Here is a 26,049-nt window from a genome sequence, read left to right as displayed (position 1 = left end):
ACTGAACATAATATTTATCGTGCCATAAGCGGTCTCCTTTCACATCAGGATTTGCAGCTATGAAGAATTCATTATAAGGATCCTCCAATTCCCCATCCAAAATCCACCGACTTAGCATTACATACATGGGACGACATACCTGCAAAAGTAAGTAGCTTTTCTTACTGAACACATCTGGAGCATAACTACACTAAATGCACAATAAATGAAACAGCTCTTTTCTAATTACTGTTATTATTATTAGCCTTTTCCTCTTTTATTAGTAATTGTAAGATAAAAGAGTAGGACAAACATGTTACCAGTGATGCAAAATAATAATAATAACCGACATATTTCAAACTTCTTGTCAAATCAAACTAAATGGCTATGTAGACACAGAAATAAGTGCTCCCTGCCGCCGTTGGATAAGGCAGTTGCAGCAGCAAGTCGTATACTCCTAGCTCACTCATTTGTTACATAGTTTAATTCTTAATTTCTTTGCGTGTTTTTGGTACTTGCATTGTTTAATTCATAAATTTCGGGCGTATTATAGTATTTGAGAGTTGTAGCATCGCGTTTTAGTACCTGAATAGTGTAAATTCGCGTAGTCGTTTGTCTTCTGTTTTTGTTTTGAACGGCCAGTGTCGGTTAGTCACAGTCAGTGTGCTCCCTGGCGCCGTTGGATAAGCAGCTGCAGCAGCAAGTCGCATACTACTAGCTCACTCATTTGTTACATAGTTTAGTTCTTAATTTCTTTGTGTGTTTTTGGTACTTGCATTGTTTAATTCATAAATTTCGGGCGTATTATAGTATTTGAGAGTTGTAGCATCGCGTTTTAGTACCTGAATAGTGTAAAATCGCGTAGTCTCCTTCCGCCGCCGAGCAGTGTGTCAGCAGTGCGCAAGTAGCAGCATTACTGCATTTACTAGGCAATCTTGTATTTTAATAACCGTTTAAATTTTGTGTCGATTTGTTTGCACTCTCTGTAGATTAGTTCAGACGTTCTTTGCACAACAGTTTTTAGCATGGATAGGGACTGCAACTGCTGTGTTCGGATGCAGGCTGAGTTGGCATCCCTTCGCTCCCAGCTTCAGGCAGTGTTGGCTTCGGTCACACAGCTTGAGGCTGTTGCCAATGGGCATCACTGTGGGGGTCTGGATGGGGGTTTGTCGGGGACGGCCAGCTCGTCCCACGCATCCCCCGATCGGACTACGACTGTGGTTGCCCGGGATACTGCCCGCATTGAGGCTGATCCCTCACCTGTGGTAGAGTGGGAGGTCGTCTCAAGGTGTGGCAGGGGGCGCAAGACATTCTGGAGGGCTGAAAGGTAGGCCTCTCCGGGTTTGTCTGACGAACCCGTTTCAGGCTCTGTCTCAGGCTGATACTGATCTTCAGCCTGACATGGCTGCTTGTCCTGTTCCAGAGGTTGCCCCTCAGTCTGCAAGATCCGGGCGGTCGCAGGGGGTGGGCTCACTGGTAGTTGGGAGCTCCAACGTCAGGCGCGTAATGGGGAAATGGCAGCAAGAGAGGGGAAGAAAACCAATGTGCACTCCGTGTGCATACCGGGGGGAGTCATTCCAGATGTGGAAAGGGTCCTTCCGGATGCCATGAAGGGTACAGGGTGAACCCATCTGCAGGTGGTCGCTCATGTCGGCACCAATGATGTGTGTCGCTATGGATCGGAGGAAATCCTCTCTGGCTTCCGGCGGCTATCTGATTTGGTGAAGACTGCCAGTCTCGCTAGTGGGATGAAAGCAGAGCTCACCATCTGCAGCATCGTCGACAGGACTGACTGCGGACCTTTGGTACAGAGCCGAGTGGAGGGTCTGAATCAGAGGCTGAGACGGTTCTGCGACCGTGTGGGCTGCAGATTCCTCGACTTGCGCCATAGGGTGGTGCAGTTTCGGGTTCTGCTGGATAGGTCAGGAGTCCACTACACGCAACAAGCGGCTACACGAGTAGCAGGGGTTGTGTGGCGTGGGCTGGGCGGTTTTTTAGGTTAGATGGCCTTGGGGAAGTACAGAAAGGGCAACAGCCTCAATGGGTGCGGGGCAAAGTCAGGACATGTGGGGACCAAGCAGCAATCGGTATTGTAATTGTCAACTGTCGAAGCTGCGTTGGTAAAGTGCCGGAACTTCAAGCGCTGATAGAAAGCACCGAAGCTGAAATCGTTATAGGTACAGAAAGCTGGCTGAAGCCAGAGATAAATTCTGCCGAAATTTTTACAAAGGTACAGACGGTGTTTAGAAAGGATAGATTGCATGCAACCGGTGGTGGAGTGTTCGTCGCTGTTAGTAGTAGTTTATCCTGTAGTGAAGTAGAAGTGGATAGTTCCTGTGAATTATTATGGGTGGAGGTTACACTCAACAACCGAGCTAGGTTAATAATTGGCTCCTTTTACCGACCTCCCGACGAATTTAAGGAGGCAGATGGCAAAACAAGAGGGGAATTAAAATTATCCCAGCTTGCTTCATCACAAGATGGTCTACTTGGTTACCACATATTCATACATAACCTTCTGTCATTGTTGCTAAAGAAGTGTGAACTTGTGTGCCTGCACTTCCTTGCTCTTGTGATCACACGAAGGGACACGAGATCCTGTTGTTTGATAAACCAGTGCCTCCCAGAAATCCAAAGATGAACTGGGGAGCAAGGATTCAGTTCTTTAAATCATTGAGGCAACAGACTTCTTTCTATGGGGATCGTTTCAAAAGCCTATCGACCAACTCAATGATTTAAAAAAACTGAATCCTTACTGCCATTGCCACAGCTAATGCACCCTGTGTGTGTGTGTGTGTGTGTGTGTGTGTCAGGAGGAGGCAAGAAATATCATCAATAACAGTGGCTACCATCAATCAGAGGGTTATCTAACCAAGCCCACGCCTACTCGGCACAACATCAAAAGTGCAACTGCAACTGTTGGTCAACCTGGGAAGGCAACCAGTCTTGACCAGCATGCATAACTAAAACCAGAGAGTCAACATTTAATGAATGGAGAAAGTGAGCAAAAATCAGTATAATGTTGCAGTGAGTTTTACTACTACCTTCATGGTTTTAATTTGTAAATATACAAGAGTGAACTTAAGTTTCAAAAGACTTGGGAATGCACAATGATGGGGATAGTTTTATAATATGAAGAATAACCATCTTTAAGTGGTCCATTCCCCAAGTTCAGCATTAGAAGGGTAGGTTACTTAATATTTCTCTCTACATGTCAATATGACTACTGCCCCAACATATGTGTTGGAAATAATTAAATAAAAACAAAATTAATTACAATTAAATAAACTATGTTTGTCATTATGGGTAATGTGGATGTCTGCAAGGTGATACATTTCACGACCATTCAGCCGTTATAGCAGGATGTACGATTCTGACAATACAAATTTAAAATTGGTATTAAGTTTTGGTTGAACACACTGAAGTTTCAAAAGTCAGAACATTATCTTCATGGAGCATTCATATATTAGTGGGTTTGGATAAATTATAGAGCACACTTGGAAATTTAAAGTACAAGGCAATTTTTCCTGAATTACGATAAAATTGAAGGAAAAATGTTCAATTATATAACTTACTGCTGCCAAGAGTGTGCGTACACTACGGCGTAAATTTGGATCACCGTGCTGCAAAAAACTATGTACACAGGATGCCAGAGCACCACCACGACGACCGCGGCATGCTTCTGCCAGTGACAGCAACAGCTGCAACCTCAGTGTGGGGCTCCGTACACATACTGCCAATTGACTCAATGTCAGTGATGGCAGTTGCTCTTCTGCTAGCGGTGAATCAACTACAGCCTCTGACTGCTTCTGTAACTTTCAGATAAAGAAAAGAGAGTTTACTTTGTGAAAATGAAACTGAAGTGTACACAGAATAAATGGGAAACTAATCATAAAAAAGCAGAGGATGAAAATACCACTACAGATGGAAAGTTCTTTTATTATCACACGACCGGTTTCAGGCTCTTAAATGCCCATCTTCAGGTGTCGTAACTGGGTGCTGTGACGCCCGAGCGCCGCAGTGGACATGTACGAGGCACGGTGTGCTACCTACAAACGCAGAGCATGACTCCATGCTCTAACCCAGTCTCACAACTTCCAAATAGAACAGAACTAAGGATACTGATTCTCAAAGAAGCGCTATTTAAACTTTATGGTTACTAATGAGCAGTCATACATTACCTAAATTTTAGGTAAAAATGGGCACAACAATGTCAAAAAGTGTCTAGCATGTTGAAGCTGGATACAATTGAAAAGACTCACAGTTGTTAATTTGACTAACCATAACATAATAATAATAATAATAATAATAATAATTAGTCCATCCTCAACAAGTTAAATAACATATTTCTGACAACAATATCTGTACAGAAAACCAGTAAAATGGTATTATCATCAAGGGCAGATATCGTATAAAATGGCACTGGTTATTAAAGTTAATATTTATTGTGCCTGACTATGTGTCAGTTTCTACAGCCACTTGGCATGCAGATTGCCATTCTCTCATACCTGACAGTAATTTTTGCAATTAATTTTAACACCTGTGTATATTTTCATGTGTTCTCCTGTTGCCTACTTTCAGTTAATTAGTTACCCAAATTATTTATCCTTTGTTCTCTTTCTGCGGGAAAACTCTGCCATTACAATGAATGCAACAATCTGACATGACACACAAGTGGTTGGGTTTATAGTGTGGGCTGCGGCAGCTAAGAATGCAAGGGAAGAGAGATAAGAGAATACAATGAAATGATTGAATACGAATGTAGCCTTGATATTTTAATTTACTAACAACAAGCATGCAACTCTATTTAAATGTGACATTACTACTGTTTTAAACTTGTTATTTGTTACTATTAAAAATGGAAGCTCATAAATTGGCAGAGTACTTTACTTATAAAGAGCATTTAAAGAAATATTCTGTGAAAAATTGAAATTTACTGTGAAAGTTTTTGCTGAACAATTCTCATAAAAGCCTAACTCAACAACAACCATCACGAATTGCTTTTTCCAATATTTGGTAATCAATCATCATCAGAAAAAGACTGATTACAACTGGTTTGCAGAATTTAATCATTAACACGTTTTTGTCAGTGATGAATTCTGTGAAGACTGACTAAAACTGGTTGTCAGAAAAAACACTGATGCTATGCAGCACAATAACTGCTCCAATACATGCTCGGTGTGCAGCCAAATAAATTATTCTTGCTTCTTCTTCTTATTCTTCGTCTTTCAATATTTAAGCTGTATATCATTCAGCCATTTTCAGACTGACGCTCCAATACTTACTCCATCCTTTGAAACTCATGGACCACACCATTGCACATGTGGCCACAAATACCCAGGTGCCAGTGATGTTGATCAGCAGCAAAGAAATACACATATGCATGAATAATATTTGTGGCTGCACAGTCAATCCTTCCCGAGATGTGGCTGTATCACAGTAAACCGCACTGTGGTGAGAACCGCACTGTGGTGAGGTATTTGAAAGTTTATTACAGAAAGTGCTGGATTCCATGACTTATTCAAGTCGAAGCCGCTACTGTTATTAAATAAATTCATCAACAAATGAATTTCAAATGCTTCTTTCATCACCTAGTCCCAAAACAATGAAAGATGAAGTAGACGCTAAAATTATGACACTTTTGTACAACACAGAGTGACCAGTATCAACACCGCACTTTGTCACAGCTGAATTACTGGGTTGTAAGAGACAGTTATACATGTGGTGTCCTCCACATCTTTCATGGACTTTGCGAGTTGTCTGTATGGTGTATGGAAGGCGATACTGGCGATCTTGTAAACAGCCGCGCAAGCACTGTGAACATTCTTTTTTATTGTTTGCCAGTACTAAGTGTTGCCAAAGTGATCATTATACAACTGTCAAGGCCGAGAGATTCTGTATGACCACGTTCCAGTGTAGGACTGGGAGTGAATGGCTACTGTAACAAGAAATTGTAGCCCACACTAAGCATACGGCAAAATCTAGTGAAATGTGTGCGATATACATTAACTGAAGAGAATTGGATGACCCATGAACTCAAAGTGAACATCAGCAAGGTGGGGCACTGATTAGTACATGGGACTAGCATTCAGGAGGAAGATGGGTCATATCCCTGTCCTGACCATCCGGACTTAAGTTTTCTTTGATTTCCCTAAATAACTTACAGCAAATGCTTGGGTGGTCCCTTTGAAAAGGATGTGGCCAATTTCCTTCCTCACGTTTTCCTAATTCAAGCTTGTGCTTCATCTTGAATAAAGAAGAAGTATACACAACAATTTCGACTTTTTCATGCAACACAGAGTGACCAGTATCAATAGAGTGCCCTGCCACAAGTAATTTACAAGAGCCGGTTGTACCTGTAGTGTTTCACGCTTCTTTCATGGACTTTAAGAGTGGTCTGTACGATTTATGAAATGTCACACCCCCCAAGGGATCTTTTAAGCCTCAGCTTTATGGATATCAAATCAAGTTTAACAGAACTCAAGAGTGCTGCTATTTTCAATGGAGGGCAAAAAATCACTTTTACTTTGTGTTTGCTGAGAATAGACTTCCCAAATATGGCAGGAAAAACAAGAATTTAAATCTTTCTGTGTCTTCTTCTGCATTCCTTATGCCAGCCTTTGGTTTCATTCATGGCATGTTGTGTTTCTGCTGTGGAGAACATCCACTGGCTTCTTAAACCCTCTTTAAGTGTAGGAGTTCATCCCGCAGACTGCTTTCATCATCATCATCATCATCTGGGAAAGATAGTGGCAGCTATTTGAACCTAAATATAAATCCGTATGTCTTGGTTTCCAATATATTGCCATCATCTTTGCACCAAACCAAAACATCCAAAAGTGGAAGGCATCCTCTCTTTTTTTTCCATTATAAACTGGACATACCTATGGATGGAATTCAGATGGTTTAAAAATTCTTGTACTTTATTTTCACCACGGGGCCACACTATAAATGCACTGTCAACATGTCTACACTGAAGATATTATTTAACTTTATTAGTAAATTACGCACCTATGAAGACAATTTAGAAGTGACTTCTGAAGACCATGTGTCCACCACTTGTATCACTTTCCTTCCACAAGTATGTTGACATTCATCAAACCTCAACTGCGAACTGGAGGCATACATATAACAACTACTGCCCCCAGTTTGTGTGTGTGTGTGTGTGTGTGTGTGTGTGTGTGTTTTCACTAAGGTGGTAGTGCTGTATCTAATAATGTTTGCATTGAACAACTAACATAACTTTTCCACCACAAGGTGCTACATATCTTTTTAATTTTTTTTTGCTTTGTTAGGAGAGCATGTAAGTTTCCACTGCATGGATTGCATTTTTCTCTGCTTCGTGATAATAAAGCAAAGTTTCAACATCCCATGTCAATAGTACTACTCTTAGGAATAAAAAGCCTATAACAACTGGCACTTTCAGACTTATTTCCATCAATAAGCTGCCTTAGCTTTAGTTCATAGACAGTGAAATTTCAGTAGCTAGTCAAAGATACAATGAACAAATCCAAAAGTTTTAGTTTTACAGCAACACTGCAAACAGATACTTACCTAAAAACGGCAATTATATGTGCAATATTTTCACCACCGACAGCTGTCAAGACAACACAAGTGAATCAATCACAGTGTAGTAAATCAGCTTAAGACAGCTATACTTGCTCTGATACATTTCACTTTCTTTCATACAACAGCAATGTCAAAAGTACGGCCACTGTAAGACAGAACTGAAGAAAATAATTTGTTTCATAAAATACGTTTACGGTCCTTCAATATAATCCCCATTTTTTGCTTATGACAGCTTCCCAGCATTTTGGCAACATCCGTATTCCAAACAGTGCAACTTCACTGTTGAGTTGTTTGGTTAATCAGGTCACCTCAATTGTATGAGAATGTTTTCCATAGAGGTGCAACAATTACTTTCAGAAACTGTTCACTTTCTGTTTGATAACACTGAAGCAATTCTTCTGTAATTCTTTTGCAACCTGCTTTCTGCTCTTCATTCAGATCATGCAGAACTCACCTGGCAGCAACTTTTCCCATCTTTAACTTTTTAGTTATGATTCTGTAAACTGTAGTGACAGACATTATAGCCTCACATGCAATTTCCTCAGATGTATTTGGTGAGTCTTTCCCACATGGTGATTAACAATAACCTGAGAGATGTAGTCTGTTGCACCTCATGACCTTCCACTACTTGGGTTGCCCTCAGTGCTTACCCAAACTTCACGGAAATGAGCCCATCACTGAGAGATACCGAGCTGTGATACACTACGCTATTCCCACTCACATCTCCCAGAGTGTTATAAATTTACATTGGCTTCTCTCCACATAGTGAATCAATTTTGAGGTACAACTGCTGGTTTCATCTTCCCATGCAAACCACAAAACACATACTAGACCATCATGCCTAAAGTCTCACTCACAATTGACATGAATTCCAACCTGATCATGTCACAGTATGGTAGCACATGTGCCATATGCAGGACTTTTGAAATGATCCTCATATATCCTGCTCTACGATGTGATCAGCCTCAAGATTTTCCAACCAGAAAAACACTGTTACACAACACCATTCTCCAACAGTGCTGATTTCTTGTGATTTAGTCCTGTTTTCAGAGTGTACTTCCTAGGCATATGCACTGCCATAATTTGAAAACTAATGCCCATATAAATTGTTATTAATTACTGCACTGTTCCTCAAGATTTTATATATTCCCCGCTTTCTCTTTTCACCTTCTCTCATTTCAAATGTAGTGTCACTCGATCTCAGCACAGTCGATACAAAGCAGAAGTGTTTGCATGCTGTGCTGATATTGCTCAAGGAGAATGTCAAAACAGGATCTAAGCTACGTGTCTCCCTCTTAACAGATGCTGAAATGTGCTCTACAACATTGAGATCAGGTGATACTGGAATCTGGTGAAGTACCTTTACATCCATACTGACTAGTGTAGGCCACGATGTTGGAACCACAGATTTACTTCAAACTTTGTACATTTTTAGTAGCTGATTAAAACAACATAATGTGAAAGTAGTAAGGTGTACTACTCTAGCAATTTTGAAAAAATTGCAAGAGAAGTATTTCTCATCTATTATGTCAATTGCGTATCTGTGCAAAGGGGTCAAATGCCAAAATGCACTGTGGCCATGTGGTTAGCGTTTAGACCTGGCAAGAGGGACATGGACAAGGTGATGATTCAAGTCCCACTAACACTTATTTTTTTAATCTATATTTTTTTCATCACTGGTCTTGTTATTTAATTTATATGACATTTGAGAGGTAATGTAATGAAAAAAAAAAAAAAAACGAATGTGTATTTGCATGAAGTTTCAATTTATGTTTTGCATGCCTGTATGACAAACAACATACTGCAACGTGTGATGTCGGTAACACATCCGATAAGTAATTCTCTTGGTCTGGCACACTGTGACTTACTGTATTACTGATGGTGAATAATGTCACTTGCATCATTACTTATCGAGGTTTGACCTGGGCTTTCCAAGCCTGTCCCTCGTCCCTGTAAATTTAATTACAAATAGTAAATAGTCAAATAACATATGAAATTCACTACCACATCATGAAAACGCATTTTTTTCCATTATTTTACCTCTCAAATGTCACATAAATAAAATATAGACTAAGAAATAAGTGTTGGTGGGTTTCGAACGGTCACCTCATCCACGACCCTCTCGCCATGCGTGAATGCGCATGGCCATAATGAATTCATACACTCTCCCCCTTTTTTACAGATACATGACTGACAAAATACATGCGCAACACTTCTTTGTTTCGAAATTGCCAGGGTAGTGCACCTTACTACTTTCACATTCTGCTGTTTTAATGCCTACTAAAGGTGTACAAAGTTCAAAGTAAATCTGTTATCCCAACATCATGGCCTCCCCTATTGACTATTTCAAATCATTCTGACATGAGTCACAATTGATAGACTTGTGACATTCGTTTCCTTTATTTCTTCGTTGATTGTCCTCAGTGTCGAGGTACTGTGTTGCTACATTGGCAGAAAAATGAGGGTGGAAGTTGAACACTGTCTACATTAAATGAGGTAGCCGACAGGTGCACATTTGTTTTTCACAATTATTTACTTTCTCTGTTCACAACCCCCCCCCCTCCCCCCCAATAATACACTGTTATATGGCCAGTGCACCATTATTTAACTTTCAATAAGCCTCATTAATAGTTCGCAGGCAAACATCCACATACTACTACAATAGTTTACTACTGAACATTTATGAGCAGTAAAAACCTAACCACACGGTTCACAGTTCTTGTAAAATAATAAGGTACGTATGGAACAGACACGCACTGTTTTATCACACAGCCTAATTGTGTTACACTTATTTCACGGAGACACTGTTGTTGATCTAACCAATACAGGATCGTCATGTAAAACTTGGCTGTGGACTGACTGTCTCTGAACCAAAAATCGGGCCCTTATATATTATCACAATAATAGGCACTGAAACAAAACACTGTTTGATGTTTATGTTACAGAAATCACAAATAAAAGCTAACTCATTAAATTAACTGAATTCATTGAAAAATTCGTTCCTTTTAACAGTTTCTTCTACTACAAGGTTTACGCCGAATTATTTGTTCAAATGATGAAATTAACATATATAGTTACGCAAACAATACTTTTGATGAAACTGGAAACTACTTTGTAATTAATTAAGGGCTAGCTTTGCAAACACATTTTCAAATAGAAACAAATAGATCCTTTAAGAATACTATTAGTTGTTCCTCCAAATGTTTATAATTATCATAGAATTTATATTTAAAAACAAAGATGATGTGACTTACCAAACGAAAGCTTTGGCAGGTTGATAGACACACAAACAAACACAAACATACACACAAATTTATATTTGTTAATAAGCCAACAACAGAATTTAAGTTACGAAACAATTACAGATATTGCCCAATAATGAAAGATACTAACTAGGAATAGTCAAAATAAATTAGAAAATCAATAACATACATAAAACTAAGCACAAAATTAGATCTAGTTGTATATTTTTTAATACTGAGGGCCAACCTTTCTCTTTTATGAAAATGCAGATTATACTCATGTATGTTAATTAGTCAGACATAAAAAAAATTAATTTTAAGGAGGCAGATGGCAAAACAAGAGGGGAAGTAAAAAATATTCCAGCTTGCTTTGTCATAGACTGGTGAATTATTTTGCTGAAAGTATGTCTTCACTGGGATCAAAAGCCTCAGAACAGGTGTAATTTAATTTTGCCAATTCGTTCATCGTTTTCATATGTTTTAGAGAAAAAAAAAAAAAAAAAGAAGAGAAAAAAACCGATTTTGAAAGTTATGTCAGACTGTGTTTCTTCAAGTTACATGATATCTTTAAAATTGTATCATAAATCACGTCACTAGGATACCAGCAGATCAAATACTTGTAATATTACAAGTAAGGTCTTAATAATCTATCTTTACTTTTCACTCCGTCCCCATCATCACTGGATTGAAAGTGGCACACTGCTACCACTGTAGTACTGTCTTTGACGACCTATTCTCTCTGATGACTCCCCACCTGGAACTGTCTCCTAGTTATTCCAATAAACAAAAATTATCAGTACTTTATGTAGTTTTGAAATCAGATCCAGTTTCTTAATTGCTTTATATATCTAAGAAACCATCATTCTAAAAATTGCTACATGCGAAACGGTAATTATTAAAGTAAAAGTATTCTGGCTATTTATCAATTAATGCAGTTTTACTTGTTTGTGTCTTTTTGACTGCATTACCACAGTGCTGACATGGTATGAAACATTCCAGTGTTCATACATCATTTCAAGCAATAAGAGTTTTTTATTAATGAAGTGCACGGTGATATTTATGAATATGAGTCCGTTTAGGTGGTGAATATTTTTTATAGGTCAGTATTATTAGTCTGTAATACTGTCACATTGCTGTGTACTTGTGTAGTTCATTTACTACTAACTTCAGCAGTATCTTAGTGCACTATCAGAATTGTTACGCAATGTAAACGGTGGAAAAAATCCTGTATAAACTATAGGGATTGTTCGATGAGAGGATACAGACCGGCAATGCATGGATTCCATGCTAGAGACCATTTATTCAGTCATACTTTGTAACAGAGACTGTGTTCTAATACATGGTGTACCATGCAGCCACAGTCACAGTATGCATGGTTTCCTCCTAGAAACAGTTACTGTTCCTCATATGTCATGCCTTAGCACTCTCTCCTGCCATAGTAATTGGTAATGTTGTGCCTGAGTCACTTCTCTTGCTGATTCACCTTGTAGCAGATGAAATAAAGTGTTGTACACAACAGTTCCTTATTCGAATCGAGAGCTTGCCGAGATGGTGTTTACTTAGAGAAAGGCAAACAGCAGTGGGTGGCAGGCAGCAACGCTGTATCATAAGACCTATACCCGCCGACAAAACCACTGTGTTCAATGTTTGCAGCAGTATTTTGCCATTTGTCTGAGGCAAGGTTAGTTCAGGAAACAGGAAATCATGAAGGACGTACCGGAAATGTTCAGACATAAGACTTGGAGGAAAATGTGATTAATACTGTGGAATGCAACTGACATGTCAGTACAAGGTACTTGGACTGCTGTTACAGGATAAGCCATACAACCATGTGGATCATTCTCCGTGACAACTGTTACTAACCATATCACTTACAGCACGTTAGGGCTTACTAGCGACAGATTTTCCGCATCGGAGCAGTTTTGTCTATGGTTTCTTCACCAGGCAACTGTGATTTCGGGATATGTCTCATCCAGCCTATTCAGAGATGAAGCCACATTCACATGGAGAGGTATCTACAACTTTCATAACAGTTGTATCGGCACCACTGTTTAGGACAGGGAAAGTTAGTTTTGTGCGATATTTTGAGAACAAGTTACAGCCAAGTGTGGACCGGATTGCAGTGAGTTACGCATACCAGCAGTTGCAAAGGCAAATAGAGGCCACAGGGGCGTAGAACAGATGGAGAGGGCACACACAGCAGTTTTCATGTTGCAAGTCGCAGGCAGAAGGGACCACTGGCCAACCTAGTGTGTTATGAGCACGTGACGCGAAGTGGTGCGCCTGGCAAAACAGAGGCACACAGCTCAGTATGAATAAGCGCCGTTTTGTAATGAGATTCATTCAAATGTGCCAGCTCTCCTGAACGGCGAGGCGTGTCACAACACCAACCACACACAGCAGCAGATGGGGCGCCAGCATTCCAGTCCACAGCAGGTCGTAGGTTCAATCCTCTGAGGCCAAGGCGGGGTCTGTAGCCAGCCAGCGGCGGGCCACTCTGTGGCTCTCTACCACGGGCAGTCGTCCAGGCTTCCAACACGCACCAGTGTCACCCAGGGAGAGGGTCGCAGATTTGGCAGTGGATCGCAATCGCTTGTCTTCGCCACGTCCTAAGCCACGCCGGCAAGGGAACACAGCACAGACCATCTTGCAGTTGGGTCAATCCATTTCAAATCAGCCAGGCGATGTTGCTCAACATTTTTGACTTTCTTGATTTTTTTTTATCATGACTTCCCTATAGGCAGACATTCACAAAACACTGTTTTAAAATTTTTTATAAGTCATAGTTTTTTTCTGGCAGCAATTTTTACAATGGCGGTTGGGCAAATTTTAGTGGAAATCGACGTTTGCAGAAAGTTTAATTGCCAAGTTATTTTAAAAGATATCAGAATAATTCAAAAACCAGTGTGCTCAGCATGAAATGAACTTCAGGCATAATTTTTTAAAATTTTTCTATCATGCAAGAGAGTCACTCAAACTCTTTCTGTAAAGACTGAAAAAAATTATCAATCTTCACTTTTTAAGGCCTTCAATTTTCATGAAGGAAGAGAGACCCACTAATAATATGTTATCTCTGTGTTGTGTACTTACATAACTACCTGCAGTAAAAGTTGCAGTCCTGAGAATGCACTCCTGTTTTTTCTAGAGCTTTTCAAAAATGGCCAAAACCCTTCTAATGTAAATTTTCGCAGGCCAATATCTAAAAAGGGACTGAATGAAAACAAGTGAAAATTTTACAGAATGTTCTTTATTCTCATGGGAATATCTCACAAAAAAATTATGACTGAGACTCAACTACATTGAGAGTAATAGAGCAGCGAATTTCAGTAAAAACACTACCCCTCTACATGCTCGTGCAGTGCCAAGTTAGCAAACAATGGCTTGAAATTATTACAGTTGACATTGGTCAAATGATGTTTAAATCATTACATACAATAAATGATCAAATATTTCTACTTTTAAATAACAATGGGCAGAGATAACAATTGGTAAGAGTTCTAATTCTTAAAATTAACGGTACATTTGTTGTACTACACTTGCGTACAGTATACACATAATAATGTTTCTCCATGTATACAGATTTAAAACTTCAGTTGTAACTACTTGCCAGCTGCAATTTTCATTAGGGAGTTAAACAAACACGATATTTCATTGCATAGTTTATCAGTTATGTTGTGTGTTCTACCAGACACTTTGTGAATTCCATTGGAGTTACTTTTCATATTACTTTCTTTGCAGGACCCAAGACAATAAACAAGTGAATAAGAGCTTTGTAAGTGTAGATCTGAAGTATCGCATCTTCAACTGTTTTCAAGAATAGTAGATTTTTCAAATATTGAAATGAGTTGTTTTGTGGGTGAACTAATAAGTGAACAGTGCCATAAACAACACTACAAGAAGAAAGCACATCAAGAATTAATAAGAGTGAGCGACTTGCCAGCTGAAGAACAATGTTTGTTAAAATTAAGAATTTCGAAAGAAATTTCTAATATTTGTTATTACCACAAAGATAAATATTTAGACAAATACTACCACATTTTTGGTAAAAAGTGTTGTGACCCATTTGGTACTCACAAAAAGCCAGTTAAAAATGGTTTGCGTAAAATACTAGTTGAACACCTAAACAAAAAAAAAAAAAAAAATGTGGATATTAACCTAATTCCTGGACAAGCTCTATGCCTAACTTGCGCATCAAGAATATTTGTAAATAAACCAGCTGAAAAAGTGGCAATTAGTGTTGAGAATGAATGAGATTTTCACTCTGCAGCGGAGTGTGCGCTGATATGAAACTTCCTGGCAGATTAAAACTGTGTGCCCGACCGAGACTCGAACTCGGGAAGTAAAGCTGTGAGGGCTGGGCGTGAGTCGTGCTTCGGTAGCTCAGTTGGTAGAGCACTTGCCCGCGAAAGGCAAAGGTCCCGAGTTCGAGTCTCGGTCGGGCACACAGTTTTAATCTGCCAGGAAGTTTCAGTGTTGAGAATGATCCTGAATTTCTTCCTGGGCCTTTTGAATTGGTTGAGGATGATCCTTTGCATCAAGTAGAATCAATCTGTGAAACTTTGGAATTATCTCCTTTACGTAAAATAACAAAGCTCAACAAAGACCAGCGACTATCAGCTTTACACAGAAAAACTGATAAAATTACAAGTGCTGTCAAGCGAAAATTGAAAGAATCTTTCCATAATGATGCTAAGAATGGAAATAGTACAGAAAATGTACAAAGTGAGTATGATATACTTATTACCAAAATGAAAGAAAAATTCAAAGTTCCCAGTAAAGATAACAAAATCTTGCCAAGATCATGGTCAAAGAAAAAAATAATCAAGGAATTTGGTGCATCTGAATATATGGTGAAGTTAACTAGGCAGCTAGTTATGGATCAAGGTACCTTACCACATCTTTCGAAAAGACAAGGTGCCAACAAAATAAGTGTTATTAATAGTGTTAAAGAATTTTACGAGGATGATGACAATAGTCGCATGTGTCCTGGTAAAAAGGAATGTGTTTCAACTGTGATTGACAATTTTAAGGTGCAGAAGCAGAAAAGATTAATTCTTCTCTCGCTGAATGAGCTCTATAGCCTCTATAAACAAAAATACCCAGACAATAAAATTGGCCACTCTATGTTTTGTGTTCTACGACCAAAGTGGTGTGTTCTTCCGGGTTCATCGGGAACTCATACTGTATGCGTTCGCAAGCATCATCAAAACACAAAGATTATGATGGAAGGAGCAAAGCTTAATGCAAATTATAAAGACCTGATAGCTTTCATGGTATGTAGTATTGATAATGAAAAATGTATGTTTGACATATGTGCAGGATGTCCTGGACCAGATACCCTACTTGATATCTTAAAAAATGAACTTGACATCTTGCCTGATGAAGTAGTTTTCAAACAATGGGTACAAACTGATAGAGTTGAGCTTATTACAGAGGCAATGCCCAGTGAGGAATTTTTACAGTCTCTTGTCTATAAGCTGGTGCTTTCAAAATCCCATCACTTTATCTCAAAAGCTCAAGCTAAATATTTTTAGGAAACGAAAGAAAACCTGAAAGAAACCCACATTTTAGTGATTGGTGATTTTCCAGAAACTATACATTTACAGTACAGGGTGAAATTCAAAGTTTTCACTGGACTAATGCACAAGCGACACTGCATCTGTTTGTCATCTACTTTAAAAAAAGAAGACAACGTGTGTTGCAAATCTATTTGTGTAATTACTGACCACCTAGAACATAATACCATGACTGTGTATGCATTTCAACATCACCTCATTAGAGAAATTAAGAATATCATACGTAATGTTGAAAAGATAATCTACTTTAATGATGGCGCAAGCAGCCAGTACAAAAATAAGAAAAACTTCATTAATATCTGCCAACACAAAAGTGATTTTGGTTTACCAGCAGAGTGGAATTTCTTTGCCTCATCACACGGAAAGAATTCTTGCGATGGGATAGGTGGAACAACAAAAAGAGAAGTTACACGAGCTTCCCTTCAAAGACCTTACACAGAACAGATCCTGATTCCACACAATTTGTTCAAATACTGTCAACAGAATATTACTGGAATTAGATATATATTTGTTTCTTCAACTGAAATTGAACAAATCAAAACAAAGCTGACTAAGATATTTGATTGTTGTTTACCATTGAAAGCACAAGAAGCTATCACAGGTATGTTCCCATAAGTGACAATTAAATAAGATGTTTTGTTACTTCCAAAGGCTCCAACTTTGATGATCATCAAACTTCAATATTTTTTACAAATGTATCATCTTTTACAAATAACGATTTTGTTGTTTGTATGTATGATGAGAAGTGGTGGCTTGGAAAAATTGAAGAGAAAAGTGAAGATAACAATGATGTTTTAGTGCATTTCTTTCACCCTTCTGGTCCAAGAACTGCCTTTCAACTTTCCAAAAATGACACTGCTTGGGTGCCTGCAAATAAAATAGTATGAAAGCTGACTCCACTGGAACTCACAACAGTGTCTGGTAGAACACACAACATAACTGATAAACTATGCAAGTTTTAAATCTGTATACATGGAGAAACATTATTATGTGTATACTGTACGCAAGTGTAGTACAACAAATGTACCGTTAATTTTAAGAATTAGAACTCTTACCAATTGTTATCTCTGCCCATTGTTATTTAAAAGTAGAAATATTTGATCATTTATTGTATGTAATGATTTAAACATCATTTGACCAATGTCAACTGTAATAATTTCAAGCCATTGTTTGCTAACTTGGCACTGCACGAGCATGTAGAGGGGTAGTGTTTTTACTGAAATTTGCTGCTCTATTACTCTCAATGTAGTTGAGTCTCAGTCATAATTTTTTTGTGAGATATTCCCATGAGAATAAAGAACATTCTGTAAAATTTTCACTTGTTTTCATTCAGTCCCTTTTTAGATATTGGCCTGCGAAAATTTACATTAGAAGGGTTTTGGCCATTTTTGAAAAGCTCTAGAAAAAACAGGAGTGCATTCTCAGGACTGCAACTTTTACTGCAGGTAGTTATGTAAGTACACAACACAGAGATAACATATTATTAGTGGGTCTCTCTTCCTTCATGAAAATTGAAGGCCTTAAAAAGTGAAGATTGATAATTTTTTTCAGTCTTTACAGAAAGAGTTTGAGTGACTCTCTTGCATGATAGAAAAATTTTAAAAAATTATGCCTGAAGTTCATTTCATGCTGAGCACACTGGTTTTTGAATTATTCTGATATCTTTTAAAATAACTTGGCAATTAAACTTTCTGCAAATATCGATTTCCACTAAAATTTGCCCAACCGCCATTGTAAAAATTGCTGCCGGAAAAAAACTATGACTTATAAAAAATTTTAAAACAGTGTTTTGTGTATGCCTGCCTATAGGGAACTCATGATAAAAAAAATCAAGAAAATAAAAAATGTTGAGCAACAAATTTTATTCATGTTGGGTGATTTTAAATGGATTGACCCAGTTGTCAGCGGGCCGCTGGTGGCTTCTCAGAGCGGCGCAGAGGCAACGAGGATGGGAACAGCTGAGTTGGCAAGGACATAGACCGCTGAGTCAACTGCGGCACCCTGACGACGATGCAACTCTGCTGGCGTTCAAGGCCGGCTCGACACAATATTGCATTGGACAGGCTGCTGGGGTGCTTCCTCAGCGTTGCGGGGCCCTGTGACGCAGACTGAGGTGTACGAGGGTACTGTGGTTGGAAACAATAAATGATTTGGAAAGTTCCCGCCAAGTTTTAATATAGCACATTTTACTTCCTGGCATCACCCACTACATTTGGTGTCAGAATAGCGGACGTCGTCTGTCAAGTACGACATTCGAGCCCACCTGCATTACATTCACAAGATGTGGTGAGTTTTTACCAGTTTTCTTTTGAGTATTGGATGTCCTCTTGGCTTTGTTTTGTTTTTTCGAGCATGGCTCCTGGCAAGCCACAATTTAGGTGTTTTGCATGGGCATAGTATTTTTTTGTTGTCAGATTAAGTGTTAGGGTATTTGGGGCAGTAAGATTTATTATTTTTTTTCGTGGCACTTAATTACTTTTGTATTGGTTTATGATGATACTGCGTATGATGATACAGAGCTATAGGAAATCAGGTTGTTCTTGTACTTAAATGTTTTGTTTCAGGACTAAATGGGAACAAAAGCAACACAATGGAAGAGTCCGGGATGCATCTACATCTACATCTACATCTACATTCATACTCCGCAAGCCACCCAACGGTGTGTGGCGGAGGGCACTTTACGTGCCACTGTCATTACCTCCCTTTCCTGTTCCAGTCGCGTATGGTTCGCGGGAAGAACGACTGTCTGAAAGCCTCCGTGCGCGCTCTAATCTCTCTAATTTTACATTCGTGATCTCCTCGGGAGGTATAAGTAGGGGGAAGTAATATACTCGATACCTCATCCAGAAACGCACCCTCTCGAAACCTGGCGACCAAGCTACACCGCGATGCAGAGCGCCTCTCTTGCAAAGTCTGCCACTTGAGTTTATTAAACATCTCCGTAACGCTATCACGGTTACCAAATAACCCTGTGACGAAACGCGCCACTCTTCTTTGGATCTTCTCTATCTCCTCCGTCAACCCGATCTGGTACGGATCCCACACTGATGAGCAATACTCAAGTATAGGTCGTACGAGTGTTTTGTAAGCCACCTCCTTTGTTGCTGGACTACATTTTCTAAGCACTCTCCCAATGAATCTCAACCTGGTACCCGCCTTACCAACAATTAATTTTATATGATCATTCCACTTCAAATCGTTCCGCACGCATACTCCCAGATATTTTACAGAAGTAACTGCTACCAGTGTTTGTTCTGCTATCATATAATCATACAATAAAGGATCCTTCTTTCTATGTATTCGCAATACATTACATTTGTCTATGTTAAGGGACAGTTGCCACTCCCTGCACCAAGTGGCTATCCGCTGCAGATCTTCCTGCATTTCGCTACAATTTTCTAATGCGGATTTTTATGGAAAAGATAGCAGAATTGACAGCAGACAATACATAGTTGAGAAATGAATTCACATCTAGAACTGAGCGGGAAACCGCATCTGATCAGTCGCTGTTGCCTAGGGTGCAGGAGATTGATCCAGCTGCCGCGAGTTTGATTACTCCGTTTTCTGGCAAGGCATCTGAGGATGTGCATTTGTATGTGGAGGACTTGGAAATTTCACTGTGATGAATGTTGGTCTGATGAACAGTTGCTACATGTAGCCAAGTTTAGATTAATGGGTGAAGCGAAGATATGTGTAAGGTGTTCTGAGGCCTTAAGGAAGGCAGGACAGTTTACGCAGTTGAAAGGTGTGTGTGTGTGGGGGAGGGGGGGGTTTACAAAGGTACAAGAAACAGAACAGGGCTCGGTACTTTAGGGTGAAGTTGAGGAGTACAATGACGAAGAGACAGGGGGAGACAATAGAGAAATTTGCGGACAGAATAAGGGACATTGATGTATATACTTACGAGTTGGATCAGAGCAATGAGGCAGATGGTGCTCTGTTGCAGGAGGCCGAGGAAAGAGCACTTGATGTATTTTTGAGAGGGTTACCGGCGCATACGTCACGGAAAGTGCATGAAGGAACTCCAAAAGATTTGTATTCGGTCATTCAGCTGGCAATTCAATGTGAGGAAATAGACGTGGCAACATAGGTACGCGAGAGGCAAACAGTGTTTACAGTGGGTATAAAATGTTGTAAGTGTAGTCGTACAGGACATGTGCAGAGGCAATGCACCCAGTCAACAAGGAATAGAGGAAGGAGTGGAAATCAGCAGCATGGAGGATGAAGGATGGAGAGAGGAGAAGTGGACAAGCGCTAAACGGCAGAGGGGGCCCCAAGACCCACCTAAGGGAGCTCCCGTTTAATTTCAATGCTACGAATACCTATGCAGAGGTGGAATGTTCAGTGGTAGGATCCATAGGAACTAAAAAGTTTAAGATTTTGTTGGACACAGGGGCGCAAGTGTCAGTGGCTACTAGGAATATAATGGGATGGAGGAAGTTACACCCACCACATTATAGGTTGCATGGAGTGGGGAATAAGGTGGTCACACCTTTGCGGTCGGTGACAGTTGAATTTCGAATAGAGAAAATCCAATTTAATGCATGCATGGAGACAGTACCATGGGTAAGCAAGGGTTACGACATGATCCTAGGAGTAGATTTCTTGCCAAAATTGACCCTGGACAACGAACTGTGGAACACGGTAGAATGTTATTTCCGCTAGGAGAAACTGTTGTCAATGCAGAACTGTCGCGAGGATCGTTCAACGTAATGAACAAACCAACTGAACAGCGTACATTAGCATTAAGGCTTAATTCACATGAATGTGTATCTGGTGCCACCGGGAAGTCGCTTTGGGTAAGTGTGGAGCCGAATCTGCCTGTGGGTACGGTATTTGTTATTGAACCATTGGAGGATAATGAAGTTTTGGGTTCACTGGGTTGTTTTGTGAAACGTAGTGTTGTATGTGTACAGGAGGGAAATGATGGGCGAGTAGTTCCCATGAATGTGGACAATTTTAGCACTGTAGACGCAAATTTAAGGAAAGGAGTTTTAGTAGCAACACTGGATGTGCCAGACGACGAAGACTGGCGTTTGAGAGGTAGGCGAACTGATCAACCACTAACTGCCGATACAACTGCATTGCGTGACAAAATGAAGCATCTGAAAGGAGGAGAAAGAGAGCATATGGAAGAATTATTGTGGGAATTTAAGGATTTGTTTTTTTTCCCACAAGGGCCATTACCAACAACTCCATTAGTTCAACACAGAATACTAAGAGGGAATGAAGCACCTGTTTACCATAAACCATACAGAATACCGAGGTATTTGCAGCCGGGCTGTGGAAGATTTCATTCATCCGGAGCTTGTGGATGGTATTATAGAGCATAGTAATAGTTGCTGGGGAGCGGGCATTGTCTTTGTGCCTAAAACATCTACGAATGGAACTAAGAAATACAGGTTCTGTTGTGATTACCGATATCTCAATAATAAGACAGTAACAGACGCATACCCCATTCCAAACATATCGGAGACTTTGGATCACTTAGGACAGTGACAGCACTTTTCTGTGGTGGATTTGACAAGTGGTTATCATCAGTAAGAGGTGGCTCCAGAGGATAATCCAAAAACTGCTTTCTCTACACCTGGAGGCCATTACCAGTACATTAGAATGACATTCAGTTTGAGAAACGCTCCGGTAACGTTTCAGAGGTTGCCAGACAGTGTCTTCAGGCATCTGAAACCACGAAAATGTCTTGTCTATTTGGATGACATTATAGTGTTTTCAAGTAGTATGGAGCAACAAAGGCAGCATTTAAGGGAAGTCTTTATGATGTTAAGAGCAGCTCATTTGACGTTGAGCCTGGAGGAATGTCATTTTGCACTAGAAGAAGTAAAATATTTGGGCCATATTATCAGTAAGGACGGAGTGCGAAGAGATTCGAGGTTGGTACAGGCTGTAAGGGATTTTCGGGAACCGAAAACAGGTAAGGAAGTGTAGTCATTCATCGGAATCTGCAATTTCTATCGAAAGTTATGAAGGGCTTTGCAGATTTAGTACAGCCATTGAAGCGATTCTAATGGAAGGGTGTGAAATTTAAGTGGACAGAAGAGTGTCAAACAAACTGAAAGAAGTGTTGGCATCAAGTCCAGTTCTTGTGTTTCCATATTTTGAAAAGGAGTTTATACTAGCATGTGGTGCATCAAATCAAGCATCAGGGTGTGTTCTCAGTCAGAAAATTGATGGGAAAAAACATCTTGTAGCCTATGCGTCTAGGCAGTTGACTACAGCAGAGAGGAATTACTCAACAACAGAGAGGGAGATGTTTAGCGTAATCTATGGAATCACATGTTTTAAATGTTATTTATATGGGAGAAGATTTCGGGTAGTGACAGATCATGCTGCGTTGAAGTGGTTGTTGGGGTTGAAGGATCCGTCCACTAGATTCGTTCGATGGGCTGTGAGGCTTAGTGAATTTGACTACAAGATGGTGCACAAGCCTGGGAAGAAGCACGGTAATGTGGATGCACTAAGTAGGAAGGTGGCAAAAGTAGAAGTCATAGGTTATGACCTAGCAGTATGGCAAGAATTACAGGACGCGGACAACGATTGTAAATTGTATCGGACACAGCCACAATTTAATATGTACCACGGTCTTCTGTGCAGGGAAACGAAGTTAGGGCCAAGGGTAGTAGTGCTAGCGAAGTTGAGGGATGAGGTTTTAAAGGAAGCACATGATCATGTGCTATCTGGTCATGGAGGGTGTAGAGCGACAAATAAGAGAGTGGTGGAGAGGTAGGAAAGTAGATGTGGATCAGTATGTCAAGAATTGTGTACCATGTGCACAGAAAGCAGATATGAGTCGGAAACAGATAGAGCTACAACGATTACCAGAAGCGACATGTCCATTCTCTTTGCTGGGGATCGATGTCTTAGGACCTTTTAGGGGAACACCATTGGGGAACAGATTCATCCTAACAATAATAGACCATTTTTCAAGGTATGTGGAGATGGTGGCTATGCCAAATCAACAGGCAGAAATGGTCACACAAGTGTTAGTAAACAACTGGCTTTTGAAGTTTGGTGTACCAGAGACAATAATTACTGACCAAGGGACCAACTTCATGTCAGATTTAATGAAGGAACTGTGTAAATTGTTGAACGTAAAGAAGTTGAGGATGAGTGCATTGCATCCACAGGCAAACGGAAGACAGAACGAGTACAAGAACAATCAGGAAGATGCTGAATTTTTATGTGGATTCTCATCACTGTCAGTGGGACGAGTATTTGAAGCATATTGTATGCGCATACAATGCAAAAGTCCATACAAATACCAGTTTGTCTCCATATGAGGTAGTGGTACGGGCGAAAAATGCCGTCACCGTTTGATTTAGTGAAGCTACAGAAAGGAAGGACCGATGAATCTCTACGTCAATTCGTAAGGACAATTCGGGATGTTTCGAAACGGGTACAAAAGGTGAATACAAAGGCTTTCCAAAGGCAGGGAGACACAGTGAAGTGGAAAGGAAGTTTATTGCAATATAGAGTGGGGCAATGGGTAATGCTGTTCAGCCCCTACACACAAAAAGGGAAAACGAGGAAGTTCCTCACGAGGTACCAACGGCCATACCAAGTTATTGAAATCTTATCTCCCGTTAATGTTAAGCTTCGGCTGCCAACTAGAATGACTATAGTACACATTGGGCGGTTAAGGCTATTAAAGGGTTGCCCAAATGTGATTTCAGGCATGTCACAGAAAGGAAAGAAGAAGAAAGAGAGAGTAAAGAGAAGTGCTAAGCACAGAGAAAACCAGGAAGATAGAGTACAGCATGAAGTACCGTATGCTTTACAATCCAGAAAGTAGTAGAGTATTTGTAGTTTTTTTTTATTGTATTTTTATATATTGTATGTATTTTCGAATATAGCCTGCTGTGGACAGCAGTCCTTTTGAAGAGGGAGGAAGGGTAATGGTGATCCCTGTCCTCAGGTCACTGAAAAGGGAAGTATAGCATCTGAAGTACGTGGAAAGTGTGTTGGATGAGAAATCAAACACAGTTCTGGAGAAATAAATGAGTCGGAATAAATTTTGCAACAAAGCCGTAATAAATATGTGTTGAACGATGTCAGTGTAAATTTTTTGTTGTCGACAGTGTTGGGTCAGGAAAGTCGTGTTTACTGCACCAGTTCATATAATGTAAATTTAACGATGAAAGTAGTCACACAATCTGTGTTGGGTTTGGATCAAAAATAGCAAATGTTGCAGGAAAATCTGTGAAGCTATAAATACGGGGCACATACACAGTGCAGTTACTTTTAGCCAGGGGAGAAGGAAAAGACTGCCCAAGGAACATCACAGACCCAAAATTGAGCTTGCAACGGTTCGGGATGCATTGGATCTTCTCCACCTACGTGAATTTGGTAGGAGTATCAAGTTGTTTTCAGCGGGGAATATTTGCAGAAGCGAAACGTACAGAGTTCGAGGGAAGCGGAATTCTAATCAACGGAACTAACAAGGGGAGGCCACGATGTTTGGAAAGCGGATTTACTGTGAACTTCGTACACTCGTAGTACTCCATAAGGACAACAAAATGTGTAAGCAGTAGCGTGTACTTCTCAAGCGTTACTGAGAAAATCGCAAGATAATTTCGGTCGTCGAATATATATTTGTGCGTGGCCATTTTAACCATGAAGTGGCTGCAGCCGAGTGGTGATGGCACGGTACCTCAGCATGTTCGGTCAGAGCATTAACTTCCCTTTCTAATATACTAATAAAAAAAAAAAAAAAAAAAAAAAACTGAACGGATGAACGAACAAACTGAACGGGTGTCATCATTTGACGTCCGCCCTGAACAATACATGTTGATATAATGTGAAAAATACGTGTAATCGGATAAACTTTTGTTAAATTTACAATGTTATTTGGCAGTCTACTAATTTTTATTATCACAAATAATATAATATTCATAACTATCGACTAGTAAACGACCGAACACATAAAGTGATATTGGAAATGTATACATGTCCGTGTCTTCAAAACTGCTCATATTTAATCGAAGAGAACAAGAAACTGCTTCTCAGAAGACACTATTAAAATACACTCGATACTGCATAACCAATTATCAGCGCCAATTTTTAAGGAAATACTGCGTTATGCATGGTTTGCTTCCAAACTATCATCTTAAAGAGAGGTTTCTGAAAATGTTAACAAGGTTTGTTTTTCCATAGAAAACGTCAAAAGACCTTGCGTATGCGGAAACATAGCATTTATTCAATGCAGCTTGTGCTGTTTAACTTCATGTTTTCCAGGTTTTTACGAAAAATACCATCCTGCAACTTGTATTCGTAATATCTAAAGCGATGATTAATTGTACATCTTTCGAAAGCCGTCTGTGCCGGTCAAAACTTGGAGGTAACAAGTCGTTTCGGGCTCCTTCCAGGTATAAGGGATTTCTCAAATCACGGACAAGCATACATGTTCAGTATGACTTTATACATTTGGTCGTTTACTAGTCAATAGTTATGAATATTATATTATTTGCGATAAGAAAAATTAGTAGACTCCCAAATAAAATTGTAAATTTGATAAAATTTCATCCGATTACACATAATTTCCCCATTATATCAATTGTAACATAAATAATAAAGAAAATGACTGTGTTGAAAATAAAAAAAAATAAAAACTGACAAATGGAACTCGATCCAGCGACTTGAACGCCAAACACTTAAAAAAAAAAACATTT

General features: G+C 39.6%; 1 protein-coding gene across 4 annotated transcripts in view; it reads right to left on the bottom strand.

Moving 5' to 3' along the window:
• The window catches only part of LOC126236592 (gamma-tubulin complex component 3-like), a 264,077-nt gene that overhangs the window by 117,190 nt on the left and 120,838 nt on the right, over nt 1–26,049 (bottom strand). For 3 of the 4 annotated variants that reach the window (XM_049946014.1, XM_049946015.1, XM_049946017.1), the window contains 2 exons: nt 3,555–3,794; nt 3–139 (listed from right to left, as the gene is read on the bottom strand). In XM_049946014.1, the coding sequence (XP_049801971.1) occupies nt 3–139; nt 3,555–3,794 (377 nt within the window). The remainder of the gene's footprint in view (nt 1–2; nt 140–3,554; nt 3,795–26,049) is intronic. The other variant, XM_049946016.1, reaches the window with a different exon arrangement.

This window comes from Schistocerca nitens, chromosome 2, assembly GCF_023898315.1.
Source record: "Schistocerca nitens isolate TAMUIC-IGC-003100 chromosome 2, iqSchNite1.1, whole genome shotgun sequence".
Classification (NCBI taxonomy): Eukaryota; Metazoa; Arthropoda; class Insecta; order Orthoptera; family Acrididae; genus Schistocerca; species Schistocerca nitens.
This window is presented reverse-complemented; position numbering and strand designations above follow the sequence as displayed.